Below are 20,439 nucleotides of genomic sequence, written 5' to 3'. Positions count from 1 at the left end.
TAATATAAAAAAACAGAATAGTGAAGTGTTCTGAAGGGCTGTAAACTATAGTATCATTTTAATATATCCATAGAAGATGATGTATAATGATCATTGTGTGAAATGGCAGATATGCTGTGAAAACCAAGAAGAAACTGCTAACTCCAGGCAATCATTTGGAACCGCAATCCGCTTTGTGTTTTTACATTTGCCAATATCATACTAGGATTAAATTGCATTGCAGCTTGTAACACAATTTGATATTTATAATATATTCATAAGATAAAGTATTTCAAGGATGTGCTTAATATTTTGTTTTTATTAACAGAAAAATGCTGTTCAAAATTATTACCAGCTTCTAGACACTCAAAATGCTTCTGTATATTTCTACTCGTGTCTAAGCTAGTAGCTCTCCAGAGTCAATGATGTAAAAGGGCTGTTAATTTTAACTCAAAGAAAAGTGTCTGTACACAAACACGGGTACGTGCCATCGCAATTTGTGGCTTCCATCCCCTGCAGGTATTTTTTAACAGGCGGACTGAACTGTAAGAGGCTAGAGGAGTAGGATTAGTGATCTCCTTCCAAACGGATTAAAATAAAGGCAGTGTGACGTCTGTTCATACAGACCTTTAATTCATTGGTCCCTTGTGGTGTCCTCTGCTTCAGTGCAAGGAAGAATTGAAGGTGTGTATGAATGGACCTCTAGCTCCCACCACAGAACCACTCAGGGTTAACTCATGTAGGGAGAAAGAGAGAAGGGGGAAAATGTTTGAGAGAAAAGGAAAAACAAAAAATTGAAATGGAAAGGTTTAGAGAAAAATAAAAGAGTGATACAAAAATAAAAAAGCTGGTAGCGTAAGGTCAAGGGCATGATAGGATGTATGTAAGAGCAAGCGTGAATATGTGTGTGCGTATGGGCAACAGTATGAATGTATGTGTGTGTAGGGACAGCCTTGTGTAAGAGCAGGAGTAAATATATTTCTTTACTGAGGGTACTTTGTACATTAAAACCTAGAGCTTTTTTCATTTTCAGATTCCTTTTTTCATTTTTACTTCTAGAATTGTTACACGGGTTCCCTTATTCATAAACTTAACTGACACAAGACATGTTCTTTTTTTATTTATCACCTACAGCACGGGTTCCCTCATTCATAAATATAGATGAAACACACATTTTATTTAAGTATGTACAGTATTGTTTGCTTTCAACTAATCTCTGATATATTTGCTATGCTTGAGTCCCGGTTAAAAATCTTACCCAAAACAATATATTTCATAGCTTTTCTAAACCATGGATAGAAAAAACCATAAATTAATGGATTGAATGTGGAGTTAATATACCCAAGCCAGTTAAGAGTATCAAACAACACTTCTGGAGTAGAAAAATTTAGAAATGGGTCAATTAAAATGACTATAAAGACAGGTAGCCAACATGACAAAAACACACCCATAACGATGCCGAGGGTCTTGGCAGCTTTGCGGTCTTTTTTATTGGATATTTGAATGGCTACCTGTTTTGACGTGTACCCTGTAACATTGATTAGGATTTTTGCATGCCTTTCAGACACCACAAATATTTTAGCATAAATACCAACCATTACAGACCCAGGAGCAAAAAAGCAAGTAAAGAACATAATTAAAGACCATAATTTGTTAAATGTAATTGGACATGAGTTAAAGCATGCAACCAGTTCCTCATATCCAGTTATTCCAGAAGCATGTGAGTTTGTTATGACAACCCCAAATGCAAACATAGCAGGGATTGACCAACAAAAAAATACCATCTTTTTGATCACAGAGGTGGTCATTTTTGTTGGATAATGAAGAGGGTCACACACTGCATAAAAACGGTCAATTGCAATCATGCACAAATGGAAAATGGAAATAACACTGAGCATCAAATCAAAGCTGTAATGAATTTTGCAGAACAAACTTCCGAAGTACCAGCACCGTTCCACTGATCTCACCATGCTATATGGCATTATGATGAGACCTAAGAGAAAGTCTGTAGCGGCCATGGAAAGAATGAGAAAGTTAGTTGGTGAGTGTAGTTCCTTGAAATGAGTAATAGAAATGATTATACCTAAATTGCCAAAGATTGTTATACTTATGGAAACACAAATGAAGGTGTACATAGCAAGACGCACAGAAAGAGTCCTGTCGTTTGGACAAGAAAATGAAGCGTTTCCATATTGAGAACATACCGGATTTTCTGGCTTGTCCATCCGGACTTCAGGATATCTTTGTACAATAAAAGGATTAAGCAGAACTTCTGAAATGATAAACAAGAAGGTTATATTTCTTAGAAACTTGTGAATGCACTAATGGATTTATAAATTGAATGTCTGACCATCCACTTTCCTAAGGGGTTATCTGTTCTGCTGTTTTGATTTTGACTGATCCTATAAAGTGCTACCACTAAAATAATTCAGATTTTTATCTACTGTATTGGTATTGAAGGGTTCATGCCTATATGTTTTGCTTTGTTTTTAAAGATAAAAGTTTTATTGTTTATTCCCTCTCATTATCTTATGGGTTATTTCCAACGATGCTGCATTTTCACAATCCTCATTTTACCATAAGTCTCAAATGTTCCTTTTTAAGTCTGATTTGGGGCACTGTTCCCCTGCCCCCCCTGATTTGCCCCACTGTCCTGCTTTTGTGGGCAGTGGTAACCATGAGCCATTTGGGGATGTCACACGGGGATACAATGTCATGTCCCAGTATTCTACTTTGCAAGGTGTTGGCAAATGGAAGGTAGAATTTACAAATATAAGCCCTGTGTACAAATAGGTATTTAATGTAAAAATGTAAGGGAAGAAAAATATGTATACTTTTTAAGCGTAAAGAAATCATTGTGCACTAAAATTATTCCTACAGAAATACAGACTTATGTGTACAGGCAGTCACAGATGTACAAGCAATACTTACAATACAGAATGGTCAATATCTTCTTATTTTTCTCATAGGCAAGAAAGAAGAGGTACAATGATGACCATTTTATTATTTTAGCTGGAATCTCATGAGGACTCATCCAAAGGAAGATAAATAGTTCCTCCTACCGTGCTGATGAATCCCACTATATTGAAGGTCTCAAGTGGCTAACAGTGTAATCTGCCAAGGATTTTATAATACATTCTAAATAAAATAAAAAAAAGCACTAAACTGTGAATAAACTATAAATAATACTGTAGGATATTTATCTGATGTTCTCCAAATTTTGAGAAAGCAGCATTTACTTTGTAAAATACATGATGCATTCTCATAGGGACTGACAGTATCGCTGGTCGACAACACTGCTCCTGCAGTTTTGTCAAGTCTGATTGTTTTAATATTAACTTGATCCCCTTTAATGTTTAGAAGCCAGAATGCGTGATCATCAGTGTCCAGTCTCAGCTAATTGATTGAGATGCCCGCTGATGGTGCCGATTGTCATTGAGTAATCAGACCTTTAAAGAGAAGCCAATGAAAAAATATATAGTCAGTCCAGCTTGTGTGATTTCGCATTGACTCCAGTTTCATTTGGTAAAATGCATTGGAGCACTCTCAATAAGGTAACTGAAAAAGTAGCCAATGTATGCTAGAAAAACTTCAAAGTTCAGATAGCATACATGAGAGTGGCTGCCCCTACTACCATTGACATCAAGTGTACTAACAAATACTTCCTGCTTTCAATAAAGCCAGTTTGACAGAGGTCTAATTTTGTAATGGCACTAACTAAAGAACTTTAGCGCTATTAAACATAAGAAGAAGGAGAAATGGAAATCACAGTTACGTTTAGACTAGCCAAGTTTGCTTCCACATTTTATGGATTATATGAATTGTGACATTTATAGGAAGATATCTAGTCTAAATTAAATTGCGTCCCATAATTATAGTTCACACACGTTTACTTTTAATTACTAGATTTTCCTTGCTTGCGCTTTTTTCTTGCACCTATATACTTCTGAGACTTCTTCCTGAATCAAACAATAGAGATACTGTCATGTTCGCTGTTGCCGAATGAGCACTTAGCGGAAAAGTTATTCAGCCCCAACTCACCTACCAAGAAGTTGGACTCCAAGCTAGGCGGACAGGGACTTAAATGATCCCAAAAGTGAGGAGTCTAGCATCAGAATCACTGGGCAGAAAACAGAATAGCAGGACCACAACAGGGTGTCTGTGCTTAACAGTTTCTTTTAAATCCAGCATCCTACAAGCCCCACCTCCAACCATGCATCACTGCCTCCCACGCAGCCATCTGACACAGGTGAGTACATGCCGCCAGGGACCTCCAAAATAGAAGTTTTATCTTGCATTGTTTAGAACCATTGTACAGGGATATGACATCATCCTACCCATGAACTCTCCAAGTTTGACCCACAGTCTGTGAATGAAGCCCTGCTTCCTGGGATCTCCAGGCCAGTTTCTTCCTTCTCTGCATTTGGCCATGCCCACGCCCCTGACAACTTTATCTCTGACTTTCCTGTGCATACCCCTTGTGTGACTAGCCCTGCATCCACATGAGACTAGCTCTCCCTTTCATCTGGCCTCCACACTAAGCTACTCCCCAAAATAGACAACATGCTACAGCGCTCTCAGGGGCGTAACTAGATGCCTCAGGGCCCGGGTGCGAGAATCTGTTAAGTGCCCCCCCCTCACCCCCCCCTCACCCCCTCACCCCCTCACCCCCTCACCCCCCCCAAAAAAACATGATTTTTACCCACAAAAAATATGGCCTTTAATAAAATATGCAGATTATAATAAAGTAAAATGACACAAATCTCACTGATTTCTGGGCCTTGAAAGTTTTGCGACTACAAATTCAGGATTCCCTAGATTTATTCTAGGGATGGACTAAAATGAAAATTCTGGACCAAAACATTCAGGGTTCACTTAGCCAAAACCGAAAATGACCCCCACCTTTAAAAATAATAATAAAAACTCACATGTTTAATAAAAGTAGGTAACACACAACTGGACAAAATTAGCAATATGACTTGGCATGATAGGAGTGTGATTGCTAACAGCAATCACACTCCTATCATACCCAGCCAACCAGTAAATGCTGGTACCTAGGCATGATGGGACTGTGCTCGCTGTGATTGCTGTTAGCAATCACACTCCTATCATGCCAGGTCAGCCAGTACATGCTGGTACAGGGTGGCTGTAAGTGGTGTGCAGACCCCTTACTGCTGGCAGCATCACTACACAAGGGGGGCAGCTAGCTAGGTTTCAGCATGTACTGGCTGACTTGGCAGGATAGGAGTGTGATTGCTAACAGTAGTCACAGTCCCATCATGCCTAGGTTCCAGCACTTACACATCCATGCTATCACACATCCATCCAGTAAATGCTGGAACCTAGGCATGATGGGACTGTGATTGCTGTTAGCAATCACACTCCTATCATGCCAAGTCAGCCAAAACACGCTGGTACAGGGTGGCTGTAAGTGATGTGCAGACCCCATACTGCTGGCAGCATCACTACACAAGTGGGGCAGCTAGCCAGGTTTCAGCATGTACTGGCTGACTTGGCATGATAGGAGTGTGATTGCTAACAGCAATCACAGTCCCATCATGCCTAGGTTCCAGCACTTACACATCCATGCTATCACACACACACACACACATTTATTCATATAATCATTCATTCACAGACTCATTCCCTCAATCACACACACTCATTCAAACACCCTCCCCACCCCCTTACCTGCACTGCAGTTCCTCGATGCAGCTCACAGACTTCAGCAGGGGGCGCGGCCTCCCTCTGCTAAAGCACAGAGGAAGTAGGATGTCACGTGAACTCCGCTTCCTCTGTGCAGTCCAGAAGACCCTCCCACAAGTAAGTAGCAGGGCTTGAGGTGCGGCTCGCGTAAGATCGGTTGCCCTGGCTGCCGATCTTACGCGGGCCGCACCTCGAGGTCTCACGGGCCGCATGTTGGACGCCCCTGCCTTATTTAAAAAAAAAATAAATAAATAAATAATTTTCGGGCGGCCCCTTGGCTTGGGCCCCCCTGCCGCCGGGGCCCGGTCGCCGTCGCGACCCCTGCGACCCCGGTAGTTCCGCCACTGAGCGCTCTGCTCCGAAACATTGCACGGTTGGAGGGAGCTGAGTGCAGAAGCACAGACCTTAATGAATTTTACAGCTTGTGGGCATTCAGGAGAGATCCTCTGATCTCCTTAACCGGCCTATGAACCCCAGTGCATGAATACTTTGAACGTCCCCCTTAAAAAGGACACTGGTGGAATGACGTCATATTCCGGTGCTCAGCATTATAAGCCGGCACCGAGACAGAGCTATAGGGCTTGCAGAGGAGAGAGAGGGGCGCCGAGTGGGTACTGACAACGGCACTTTACCGCCCCAAGCGCCTTTTTTTTATTTTATTTTTTTTAAAGTGGGGGAGAGAGAGGGGCGCCTTGGGGCGGTAAAGTGCTGCCTCTTCAAAAGTGCCGCCTGAGGCAATTGCCCCACTCTGCTACATGGCAGGGCCGGCCCTGACTGGACTTCCCATGATGCCAGCATCATGGAAGTAGCATGTCTGACTCAGCCTCATGAGAATTCAATTCAATGTGTTGGTTATTTTTAATATGCATGACTGTGCAATGTTTTTAGTGGTGATGCAAGTGCGACATTATAAAGTGCAATTGCTTGCAATAATGAGTACTGTGACAGAGATTTAAAAAAAGTGTTCCTCTTTCGAATTTTGAAATGTTAGGAGGTATGGGACTGTATAGTTTGTTTGTAAAGCTATTATCACAAATGCAACAAGCCAATTCAAAACATATTATGTGGCAGCAAGATGACATCGTCGATATGTAGTATTAAAGAAAATAAGGCTGTTCAACTTGATTAGTGTGTTATATTTTGGTTTAGGAATTAGAGCTAAGGATAATTTTTAAGTTGACTATTCCTCTGTAATTAAAACACAGTGACCTTACTGACAAAACAAACTTTAGAAAATGTTTATATCACTATATCTTTGGTTGCACCTACATTAAGAAAGGATAAACAGCACTCAATTTAAAACAATGACCTCAGTACTAATATTAAGATAATGAGCTGTGCAGTAGCTGCAGTTCCCCAACCCATCTTTTTAGCACTTCAGTTCTTCAGGGCTTTTTTTGGTCAGTACAATGATCTGTGTTAATCCAGGGAGAAAACATTTTCACAGTTTATGCTATACCATTAAATTGTCCTTGGCAAATAGCAGCCTCTGGGTCTCATTACCATTTTTAGTGATATCCCATGGACATTGTGTGAAAATAGCCTTCTGTGTACGTCAATTAATGCTGTTGATTTGACTCTATATAACTAATGACACCTAACCGTCACAAAACATGTGTAGACCATAGGGAACGCCTTATAGGATAAACATCTATGGAGTGAAAAAACAAAAGTATGTGTAAAAACATTCATACACTCATACAAAGGTAATAATCAGTCATTTTTCTTGGTTTCTTCATATCACTCTATCTTGAGTGACAATTTTATATAATTGTAATATAATGTAAAATGTGTATTCAACAGGGATACTTAAAATATAATGCTTACCTTATGAATAGTATTTGTGGATTATATGATGCATAAGAAAAGTTTAGAATTTTTAAAAAATTTATTACACAATTATATAGCAACCATGCGTTTTTAACCCCTTAAAGATCTGGCTGTTTGTGTCTTCGTGCCAGTCGCTGTTTTAACATTTTTGCAGTGTTGCTGTTTAGCTGTAATTGTCTTCTCTCTCATTTAGTGTACCCATATAAGTTATTTTTTTGTTTTCAGGACAAGAAGATCTTTCTTTGGATACCATTAGTTTATATATATGTATATAATAGACTTGGGCACCAGGGGGCTCTTTGTGTTCGTCTTTGTGCTCATCTTCGGGGGGAAAAAAAAAATAATCTTCGTATTCCGCGAATATTCGCCCGTTCCTGTCTTCTCTTCGGGCGAATATTCGTGGACATGCTTCGTGCTCGTTTCATCTTCGTTTTCCTCCCGGTTGCCTAGCAGGGGTTAATACAGGGTTAAGAACACATCGGAGCAGCAGCAGCTGCCGTGAAGGTATGTGTGTGCAACTCTATTGGTTGTTTCGGCAGGGGGCTGGTCTGGCATCAACGAATGAATTGCAGAACTGCAGAATGCACTTCATTCGTTGATGGCAGGCGAGCCCCCTCCCGAAACGACCAATAGAGTTGCACACACGTACCGAGATGTACTGTACACAATACACATTGCCCGAAACTGAGGGCCACGTTCCTCCGAGCAGTTGTCTTGTCTGAGACCTAAACAAATGCTCCAAGGAACTTAGCCTCCTTTTTATCATACACAGTCACACATCCATTGATGTTTAATAAAAATAAAATAGGGATTATTTTACATTTTTTAATCGATTTTGGACCACTTTTAATACATGCCTAACATTTGCTACCTATTTATAATGGCATACTTTGCAACAACCCAACTTTTACTGGACAGGACTGGAAAAAAACAGGACTGTCCACGAAAATGTTGGGTGTGTTGGCAGGTATGCGAATGGAACTAAAAAATAGCTTAGGGTTAATGTACGGTTATGTTTAAGATTATTAGCAGTGCACTGTTTTGGTTATAGATGTATTATGTCTAAATAATTTAATTTTAATGGGTTTACTTAATTTTATTTTAAAGTTATATTTATTATATTTATTTAATGTTGTAGTGCTACCCTACCCAGCTATACCTATGTGCACTAGCATACCTAGTTTAGCTAAATTTGATGGGACAGGAAAAAAAAAAAGCAGGACTGTCCCTGAAAAAGTTGGGTCTGTTGGCAAGTATGTGGATGGAAAAATGTTATAGGGTGAAGTGTCAGTTATAGCGTTAATGTAATGCTATTAGTGAGTGTAGAAGTGAAGGCCAGGGCAAATAACAGGAGGAAAGGTCCTTGTGATTTGTGCATTGTACGTGTGTGTGTTATGTGTGTTATGTCACTGTGTTATGTGTTGTGTGTGTTGTGTGTGATGTCACTGTGTTATTGTGTGTGTTATGTTTGGTTGGTTGTGTATCAGACGGAAAAAAATGAAATGGAAATGGAAAAGGAAATGGAAAAGGCGAATGAGTGGGCAATTGGCGACCCGCTCACCTGTTTCACCCCAGGGCAAAGCACCCAAACACTGTCAGTCTTAGACGTTTGGCAGCAGACTTCCAGAGCTCAGACACTAGGCCCTAGCATAAGCTGGCCACTCCGGCGGAGGTAGCAGGCGTTGCCACACCGCAAACAGAGGCAGCCAGGGGGGAGAAACTACCCTTACCATTAAGGACATTTTGGGCATGACTGTAGCATGGAAGCGAACTGGCAGAGAAGAGACGCTGGCACCAGCAGCAACATTGGGAAAGGCAAATGAGTGGGCAATTGGCGACCCGCTCACCTGTTTCACCCCAGGGCAAAGCACCCAAACACTGTCAGTCTTACACGTTTGGCAGCGGACTTCCAGAGCTCAGACACTACGGCCTAGCGCAGTGATGGCGAACCCGTGGCACGCGTGCCGCTGTTGGCACGCCGAGCCGTCTCTGTGGGCACGCCGTGACTACAGTAATATACTATAGTCACGGCGTCCCCCGGACTACATCTCCCACAGTTCTCAGTGCTGAGCGCCGGGCGACTGGATATGACGCTTATATCCAGCCCCGGCGCCCAGCATAAACAGCTGTGCGCGGCTGCACTGCACAGTTAGAACGGAAGAAGCAGAAAGGAAAAAGCAGAAAGGAGGAAAAGGAAGCAGAAAGGAGGAAAAGGAAGCAGAAAGGAGGAAGAAAAAGCAGAAAGGATTAAGAAAAGGTAAGATTTGTGGAGAACCAAGGTGGGTGGGTGGTTGATTATTGGGGGGGTCTGATGTGGAGAACGAAGGTGGGTTAGGGGGGTCTGATGTGGAGAATGAAGGTGGGTGGGGGCATCTGATGTGGAGAATGAAGGTGGGTTAGGGGGGTCTGATGTGGAGAATGAAGGTGGGTTAGGGGGGTCTGATGTGGAGAATGAAGGTGGGTTAGGGGGGTCTGATGTGGAGAATGAAGGTGGGTGGGAGGGGGTCTGATGTGGAGAACAAAGGTTGTGGGGGGGTCTGATGTGGAGAACAAAGGTGGGTTGGGGGGGGTCTGATGTGGAGAATGAAGGTGGGTGGGGGGGTCTGATGGTGGAGAATGATGTGTGTGCATATACATATGGTAAGGCATATGTATGGGCACTTGGGCAGGCATATGTGTGTGTGTATAGGGCAGCTGTGTATATGTGCGTGTATGTGCATACGTTTATGGGCAGTGTATATGTGCCCACAAAAGGTGTCTTTAAAAAAATACATGCACGTGTACAGTTGTTTTTTTTTGTTTTTTTTCAATACAAAAAATGTTTAATGGAAAGCTCTGTTATTGTGTTTTTCTTTTTAAACAAAAGCTGTTAATTAGTTTGAAAAACTGTACGAATTGTTTTTTCTAAACTAAAACCTCGTTATTCAGGTTTAATGGCAGTGTTGGCACTTTGAAAAAAAGAAGTCGTTTTGGTTTGCAGTTTGGGCACTTGGGCTCAAAAAGGTTCGCCATCACTGGCCTAGCGTAAGCTGGCCACTCCGGCGGAGGTAGCAGGCGTCGCCACACCGCAAACAGAGGCAGCCAGGGGGGAGAACCTACCCTTACCATTAGGGACATTTGAGGCATGATTTCAGCCAGGAAGCGAACTGGCAAAAGATGCTGGCACCACCACCAGCAGCAGCGTTGGAAACGGAAAAAGGTGAATGAGTGGGCAATTGACGACGTGCTCACCTGTTTCACCCCAGGGCAAAGCATCCAAAGACTGTCAGTCCTAGACGTTTGGGAGCGGACTTCCAGAGCTCAGACACAAGGCCCTAGCGTAAATTGGCTACACCGGCGGAGGTAGCAGGCGTTGCCACACCGCAGCAAGTGCAACCAGGGGGAGAAACTACCCTTTCCATTAGGGAAAATTAACTTTCCAAACTAAGAGCTGGGTAACCCAACTTGGGCAGATTGAATTTAAGAAAGGCAATCTGCTCCATCAGATGAGGTGCTATGCGTGAGTGCTGTGGACTCAGTATGTTTCCAGTCATAGAAAACACGCGCTCACTTTGAACAGTGGTTGGCGGACATGATAGTAGCTGCTGCGCAACACATGAGAGTGCAGGCCACACACTCTTCTTTTCATCCCAGTAGCTAAGAGGATCAACATTAGGCGCAGAAGGAACTTCACAGAGGTAAAGTTTGACCATTTCAGCAGCACTACTCTCCTTTCTGCTGCTAGCTCTGTCAGGTGGTCCAACTATACTCCCAAGTGCCTCTTCCCAAAATGCAGCTGCTCCACTCAGCTGTATTGTGCTGCTTGTGGCACTGCTGCTGATGCTAGGAGTAGCAGACCACATCATCTCTTCCTCCTCCTCCTGCACTTCTCCCTCCTCGGAAAGCATTCCCATTTTCCCACCTTGTTAACCAATTGCTCCCGGTAGCTACTGAGAACATTGAATTTCAAAGCTAGCTTTCCCTTAATCCTTGGATCGCAAAGGCACGCTAGCATCATTTCGGGACTTTCTTCCATACGTTTGCGAAGGTGTACTTTTAGCAGATCCTTCACCTTCCTGACTATGGCTGCTACCTCAGGATGTAGAGTGCCACCTTGAACAGCCTCACGGTTTTCAAGGAACACATCCATCTTGCTGCCTAGATGGGAGAACACTAGGATTACCTGGGCCAGACTGGCAGTGTTTGAGCTTAAATTTTCAGTGGCATCCTTGAATGGTTTAAGGACTGCCACTAGCTGGGCGATGACTGTCCAATCCTCCCTATTCAATGGAGATATAATCCCAATATTATGCTCTGAGGCAAGATTATGGATTGCCCTCTGCTGCTCCAAAATCCTCTCCACCATCTCTGAAGTGGAGTTCCACCGCGTACTGACATCCTGTCGTAGGCAGTGTACGGGAAGACCTGCCCTCTCTTGCTCTTCCCTCAAAAGTTGGCTAGCCTTAACACTATGGTGAAAGTGCCCAGCGATCTTTCTGCAGCGGGACAGATCTACTGCTGCTACATTAGTTCCTTCTGACATTGCTGCCTTCACTACAAGATGGATGATGTGGGCTGCACAGCGCACACCAACAATATGACCATCTCGCAGCGCTTTCACCATATTGGCACCTCCATCAGTTACCACAAAACCAACTTCAACATTGGTGCCCGCCTCTGCTCCCACCCAAAGGCTAAACATTTTCCTCATTGCATGCAGACTATTTTGGGAAGTGTGCTTTTCATCCATCACTTCTGCATGGAGAAGGAATTTTATTCTTCGTGGTTGTGAGTCTTCGTCTTCGCCTACGTTTTGCCGGCACTGTATTCTGTTCTACGTTCCTTCGGAACGAACAAAATAACAGCCTCTTCGTGCTCGTTTTCATGTTCGCCCGAAGACGAATGCGCAAGTCTAATATATAATATGAAATATGTGAAACATTGAAACAAAACACTGAATGCCTTGATATTGAGGCATTACAGCAACACCGTTATAACGAGGATAGTGACCTATGATTGGTTTCAAAGCTCATTCAATTATGTGCCAGGCATGTCAGCGGTCGTTAACTGAATTTTTTTCGTGACGTGCCTGGTACGTCATTGGTTGTCAGAGGTTAAACAGTTTTATGTGGATTATATGCATTTTAAAATATGAAATATTTGGTAACTGTTGGAAATGTATCTAATTTCTTTCCATTTTGTTAAAGCAGTATTCGTTAATTTAGTTACCTCTGAAAAATGTTTCAAATAGCCTAATCATAAGGAAGAGGAAATGAAACCCTCAAAATATTTAAAGAATTCAGAGACTTTTTTTTTAATATATACTGTACTGCTTGCTTTTATGTGAAAATATGGTTTATATTTTTGTGTATTCTTACATTTTGTATATTGAAGCCATTGCATTTGTTTTAAGTCTAAGCTGTGTAAACTGGTTGTTGCAAATAAACTTTCCCACCCATTTAGATTTAACTTATGTGTGTTACAAAGTGCTGTATCTGGGGCCACCTACTGGCCACTCTTAAATATTACAACTCAATATTTTAGGACGCAATTATAGGAGATATCTGTAACAAGATTTCCTTTTTAAGGTTCACTGAATATCTGTAAACAACCAAACACATTTTAGGGACAGGGCTGTGGGTTCAGTTGAGGATTATCAGTCATAATACAACTGACAGACAGTGGGGCTGAAGTCCCAAGTAAATTTGCCAACCGGCACATACATCCACAAACTGCTGTACACTCATTGCTGATTAAACATCTCCTTTACTGAGCATAGCTTTCACACACAGCCACCATGTTGGCCTCCTTTTATTTAGGTGTACAACTGTCTGAAGTTCACTGCTATATGTTCTGTTTAAAACCTTCTATTCTCATATCTTAAGGAAAAAGACAGTGGCACCAGCAAGCTGTTTGGTGGAACGAGCTGCTGCCGCCACTATCTCCCACCTTGCGCTCCCTTTATTTTCAGCCGATTTAAAAAATTAACCAGTCGGTTGACAACCTGGCACTGGCACGCTTATTGGGACATGCGTGCCATAGGTTCGGCTTTGCTGCTCTGTGGAGATGACATGCGTATGTGTTTGATTTTATACACTTGCTAGCAGTGGAAGATGTGGCTTCACCTTTTTACAGACTACACCCTAATTTACATTTCATACTGTCCACAATTCCTGACATCTATATTTCTGTCGACAACTCCAAAATCCAACCAACCGACCAAGTCCACTGTATTCTTGTACGTTAAAGCCATTGCATTTGTTATTAGGCCACCTATAAGACATTGTTATCTAAAATATACACATCTTGTTAAATTTAGATTGTATACACCTGTTAAAAATAGATGTGGCTGAAACACATATACCTCTTACCTTAGAAAACTCATGTCTTCCTTTGGCTTCCAATACCACCTATACACAGACAATACCGTAATTTACATTTCCTCTCCTGACCTTTTACCTTCTATTATAACTTACCTCATGGACTGTCTTTTGGGAATTGCATCACACCATCCCCACTATCCACAATCCCTGACACCTCTATTACTATTAACTAGACTTGTGCATTCATATTCGGGCGAACATGAAAACAAACACGAAGGGTGCGGTTTCGTTATTCAGCCTGAAACCAAACCAACGAACATGGCAGCGGTGAAACCTACACGAAGACACACAACACGAAGAATCTTCATGTTCACATTTGTTAATATCCTCTAACTATTCTCCCTGGTCCCTTCCCCCTCTAGCCTACCTTGTCTACGCAGCATCGCCCGGGTTAACAGGAGCGAGAATCCGTAGGATCGCGCAAGTAGTTAAAGGTCTGTGCAAGCGACTCTATTGGTCGCCTGCAGAGGCCTCCTCTGTCATCAACCATTTGGTTGATACTAGAGGAGGCCCCTGCCGGCAACCAATAGAGTTGCTCTTATGGACCTCTAACTCCTGTTCCCTCCGGCCAAGTTTCGGCATCGGTAATTAAAGGTCAGTGCGAGCGACTCTATTGGTCGCTGGCAGGGAGTTCCTCTGGCCTCAACCAATGAAGGGCTGCTGCCTAAATATATACCACTGTATAGAAACAGGGATCAGTGCCCTCTTTTATGTTTTGCTGCACTGGATGGTGGATTTAAGAAGCTGAACAGAAAAATAATAATATGAGACAGAATCAAACATCTCAAAGTTGAATCATATGACCTCATGGACCAGACCGGGGTGGAGATGGATAGTCAAGTATCCCATCCAGTGATAAAAGCTTAAATGCTCATGTAATAACAACCTAGTCAAAGAAATATATAAATACTGTCAGTACCACACAATCTGCATTTTGCAGGAAACTTTCTGTATGACCCTTCCGATAATCAAATTACCCGTCACCAAGTCTGGCCTTACCTCCTGTTTAATTTTTCTCTCACTTTTGATGAAATGTAAGCTTTTCCATCTGTGTACCAGTACAGATACGTTACCTTGTGATGAACCCATCTTAAGATGAATACTGTATTTGCTCGATTATAAGACAAGGTTTTTTTTCCAGAACAAATGCTCCCCGCAGCGCTGCAGGGGAGCTGGATCCTCCTGTCTTATGCACCCCATTTAACACCCCCCCCAACTTACCGGTGCTTCTGACTCCCTGGTGTATAGTCAGGGCAGCGGGTAGATGTCTACGCTATTTGCGTAGGCAACTTCCGCTGCAGCCGGAAGGAGGTGCCGTTAGCAGCGGGGGTTATCTGCGTCCATCACGCAGACCTTCCCTGACTGTCAGAGAGGAGAGTTCCCCGCATTGATGGGGGCCGGAGGGTGTATGCGCGATGGACGCAGACAACTCCCACTGCTAATGGCACCTCCTTCCGGCTGCAGCGGAAATTGCCTACCCGAATCACGTAGACGTCTACCTGCTGCCTCGACTACACACTAGGGAGTCAGAAGCGCTGGTAAGTTTGGGGGGGGTGGGGGTTGTTCAACGGGGGGCATAAGGCATTTCTGTAGGCAGAGTGTTCTATGATATGCCTTTTAACCCCCTTTATGCCACTCTGCCTCCAGAAATGCCTTTTAACCCTCTATACGCCACTCTGCCTCCTGAAATGCCTTATACCTCCCTATTTGCCACTCTGCCCCATAATATGCCTTTTAACCTCCTAAATGCCAGAGTGGCATATAGGGGTATAAGGCATTTCTGGAGGCAGAGTGGAACATAGGGGGTTAAAAGGCATACCATGGGGCACAGTGGCATATAGGGGGTATAAGGCATTTCTGGGGCAGAGTGGCAAGCCTGGGGGCAGATGTGCATTACTGGGGGGCAGGTTTGAAAATAAAAACAAAAAAATATTTTTCTCAATCATAGTTTTTTAATCTTTTATTTAAAAAAAACAAAACAGTTTACATAGTTAACATGAATTAACATTTACTAGTAAACAATGTTCCCTCTAATTTTTCTTAGGTGGTGTGCGCAGAAAATTTCTCTTGTGCAAAATTTTTCCCAGAGCCAAAATTTTGTGCGCACAATATGCTTCTGCAAATGTTAAATTTAAATTGTTATTCTATATTTTTGGTACAGCTCGCTCATGGTTAATAACACTACTGTCAGGACTCGGGTGATCAGGTCGGGTAGGAGCCCATGTGCAGGGGATACTTGGGGTTCGGTCTGTAACCCACGGTGCACCATTATGCAAACAAAGACACCACAAGCAGAAATCCAGGTAATGCAGTGTATTTTATGTATATAACAGGACCAGCAAATAAGGGTAATACAGTCTAAGCAAGAAACCGGACGTATGGCAAAATAACATACCGGTAATAAGTCTTTTGGCAGGGAGCCCATTTGGAAGGGCACGAAAGGCAGAGAGCCCGCTTGGAAGGGCACGAAAGGCACACAGCCCACTTGGAAGGGCACAAAGCAGGGAATCCACTTGATCAGGACACAAAGCAGGGAACCAGGAACAGTACAGGTGCAGAGCCACAGGAGAAAGGTCCATAGACTTCAATACAAAGGCCCTTACTGAAGGGCAGGGCAGGTTCATAAAGGCAGGGTAATCCAGGTAACAAGGCCCAGCTGGATGTATTGACTAGGGCTCAACCCAGGTAACAAGGCACACCTGAGTTCTGAGTGCTCCAGAGGGCAGAGGGTGGCCACTAGTGGTAGCAGATTTAAATGCAACAGGTATAAAAAAGCCATGGTTCAGGCAGCGAAAAAGTGGTTCCTGACAACTACATTATAGTGCAGGGGCATCCAACATGTGGCCCGCGTGACCTCGAGGTGCGGCCCGCGTGAGATCGGCAGCCAGGATCACAAGCCCTGCCGCTTACTTGTGGGAGGGTCTATTCTCTGCTCCAGTCCTGCCTCCTCTGTGAGGAGAACGAGGGAGGCCGCGCCCCCTGCTGAAGGCTGTGAACGGCATCGAGAGCTGTAGTAGGTAAGGGGGTGGGGGAGGCTGTTTGAATGAGTATGCCTGTGAGGGAATTAATGTGTGAATGAATGAGTATATGAATGAATGAGTGTGTGTGTGATAGCATGGATGTGTAAGTGCTGGAACCTAGGCATGGTGGGACTATGATTGCTGTTAGAAATCACACTCCTATCATGCTAAGTCAGCCAGTACATGCTGAAACCTGGCTAGCTGCCCCCCTTGTGTATTGATGCTGCCAGTAGTATGGGGTCTGCACTTACAGCCACCCTGTACCAGCATGTACTGGCTGACTTGGCATGATAGGAGTGTGATTGCTAACAGCAATCTGCTAAGAGCAATCACCGTCCCATCATCAGGTTCCAGCATTTACTGGTTGCCTGGGTATAAAAAGAGTGTGTTTGCTGTTAGCAATCACACTCCTATCATGCCAAGTCAGCCAGTACATGCTGAAACCTGGCTAGCTGCCCCCCTTGTGTATTGATGCTGCCAGCAGTATGGGGTCTGCACTTACAGCCACCCTGTACCAGCATGTACTGGCTGACTTGGCATGATAGGAGTGTGAATGCTAACAGCAATCTGCTAACAGCAATCACAGTCCCATCATGCCTAGGTTCCAGCATTTACTGGTTGTCTGGGTATGATGCCAAGTCATATTGTTGATTTTTCTTTTGTCCAATTGTGGTGTGTTACTTTTAATAAAAGTGTGGTTACACACTAAAATTGGACAAAAATTACTGGTACAGCCAACCAGTACATACTGGAATCTGGGTATGCCTGAGATTGCTGTTAACAATCATAATATAGAATTTTTTTTGTACAATTTTGGTTGGTAACTTACTTTTATTAAAAGTATGTGGGGGGGGGGGGGGTAATTTTCGGTTTTGGTCCAAAATTTTCATTTCTGTGTATCCCTAAAATAAATAGAACTATTTCATTTTAACTTATCCAGAATCCTGAATTTGTAGTCACAAAACTTTCTAGACCCAGAAATCAGTGAGAGGAAAAGTAAAGGTTTTGTGTCATTTACTTTATTTTAATCTGCATATTTTATTAACCCCTTGATGACAATTGCCGGTCCGGGCACGTCACGGAAATTCAAGTCGATAACGACAAATGACGTGCCAGGACCGGCACGTCATTAAACGGGTGCAGAAAGCGATCTATTTTCGCTTTCTGCACCGAAACGGCGTTGCTGTAATGCCTCGACCTCGAGGCATTCAGCAATGCCATTATCGGCACAAAGGGGCCATCTCTGGCCCCTCCCCGGGGCGTCAACATCCGCCATACTTTGTATGGCGGCGGACGCCCGTTTTAAAAGCGTTTAGGAGGCGATCAACGATCGCCTCCTAAACTTAAATGGTGTCGCTGGAATGGAAAAATAAATTAAAAATAAAATAAAATTAATAATAATTAGAAAAAAAATAGTAAAAAAACAGTAAAATGTAAAAATAATTTCCCACTGATGTCACTATCAGGGGAACCTTCAAGTTGAAAAAAAATGTTAAAAAAATAAAAAAAAGGCAAAAAAAAAAATATATATATAAAAAATATATTTTTGTGAGCAAGTCCTAAAATTAGCATATTAACTTAAAACAATTCTCGCATGGAAAGAGTTAAAATACTGGCATATTAAATGCCCATGGGGTGTCTACTTTTAAAAAATGTATGATTTGATGGGGTAAATTGAATTGGCCGGGTTCAACAAGGTCCCAATTAACACGGGGGGAAGGATGGCCACACATCTAATTTCCAATTAGAAAAATGCACACGTACCAAATGTGGCCTTTTAGTTCCCCCCAAAAATGACAAACCCATGCATGTAGGGTACCACTGTACTCAGGAGATGCTGCTGAACACATATTGGGGTGTCGTGTGACAGCGGCATATACCAGGAGCTGTAAATTCATACATAAAGTAGGTGTGTGTGGGAAAAATACACACACAAAAATACTACTGCAAACTTTGAAAAAATGCTGGTGGTAAAATGTGTGCATGCAAAGAGTTATACCAGCATTTAAAATACCCTGGGGTGTCTAGTTTTCAAAAATATATGGTTTTGTTGGGCACACTGAAATGGCCCGGCTCAAAGATGTACCAAATAGGGCATGGGCAGTGGATCCCCAAATGCCAAAGTTCAACATTGAAAAATGTGCATGCCCCAAATGTGGCCCTTTTGCCCCCGAACAGCCAGGCAAAATCATTCATGTGGGGTATCACTGCGCTCAGGAGATGTTGCTGAACACATATTGGGGTGTTTTGTGATAGTGACATATACGAGAACTTCTTAATTCATACCTGAAGTAAAATGTGTGTGACAAAACAAATGCAAAAAAATTACTACCATAAAGTTTGACAAAGGCTGATGGTAGAATAAGTGCTTGGAAAGGGTTAAAATACCAGCATTTGGAATACCCTGGGCTGTCTAGTTTTCAAAAATATATGATTTGATGGGGTAAATTGCATTGGCCGGCTTCAAAGATACCGGAAATGGAACATGGGGGGAAGAATTACCAGACTTGGAAAAACTGGCTTTGAAATAGCAAAACGCTACCTGTACTTATTGCTCCATAACGTGCAGAAAAAAGCAAAAAAACATAAAAACATTGGGTATTTCTAAACTCAGGACAAATAGTAGAATCTATTTAGCAGGTTTTTTTATTACCTTTTATAGATGAGTAAAAGATTTTTCAACTAAAAGTTAGAAAGTCATTTATTTCTAAATTTTTCACCATATTTTATACTTTTTTTAATAGTAAATAATATGATACAATCAAAACAATGTCATCTAAAGAAAGCCCTTCTTGTCCTGAAAAAAACAATATCTAATGTGTGTGGGTTCAGTAAACGGGAAAGAAGAAAATTACAGCTAAACACGAGCAGCGCAGAAATGTTAAAACGGCCATTGTCACGAAGGGTACAAAAAGTAAAATCAGCCTTTGTCACGAAGGGGTTAAAGGCCATATTTTCACGCAGTGAAAATTGAGTGCGGCCCGCACACGTATACAATTCTGATGAAGTGGCCCACTGTTGAAAAAACTTGGACACCCCTGTTATAGTGTGATAATGTAGTATTAGTTACACAACAGTATTACTTACTATAATGTTTTTTTCAAGGTGAAATTCTCACTGCATAAGTAAATTATGAGCGAATCACGAGCGGAGGCTCCAGGCCGCATAAAGGATAAAAAAAAATTGGGAAAAACTGTTGTGCGCAGGGGCGTACCTAGAGTATTTGGCACCTGGGGCGGATCCTGTACGTGGGAACCCCACACACATACTTTAAAACTGCATAGCTTCTATCGTTAGGCAAACATTGACAGGGGTACAGCATAACTGTTATTATTTACTAAGGCAGACATTGACGGTGGTACAACATAACTGCTATCATTATATACTGAGGCAAACATTGACGGTGGTACAGCATAACTGCTAACATTATATAGTGAGGCAAACATTGACAGTGGTACAGCATAACTGCTATCACTATATACTGAGGCAAACACTGACAGTGGTACAACATAACACCTATCACTATACATTGAGCCAGACAT

General features: G+C 42.5%; 1 protein-coding gene across 1 annotated transcript; it reads right to left on the bottom strand.

The window, feature by feature from the left end:
• Positions 1-1,184: 1,184 nt before the first annotated feature.
• On the bottom strand, positions 1,185-2,114 carry LOC149284814 (trace amine-associated receptor 3-like). Its single transcript, XM_089496224.1, has one exon. The coding sequence runs from the start codon at positions 2,112-2,114 to the stop codon at positions 1,185-1,187; it is 930 nt and encodes a 309-aa protein (XP_089352350.1).
• Positions 2,115-20,439: the final 18,325 nt, after the last annotated feature.

The sequence above is a fragment of the Sceloporus occidentalis genome, unplaced genomic scaffold (assembly GCF_023333645.1).
Source record: "Sceloporus occidentalis isolate IW3139 unplaced genomic scaffold, rSceOcc1.0.p SCAF_88, whole genome shotgun sequence".
Taxonomy (NCBI): Eukaryota; Metazoa; Chordata; class Lepidosauria; order Squamata; family Phrynosomatidae; genus Sceloporus; species Sceloporus occidentalis.
Note: the sequence above shows the minus strand (reverse complement) of the source record. Positions and strands in the feature narration are given on the sequence as shown.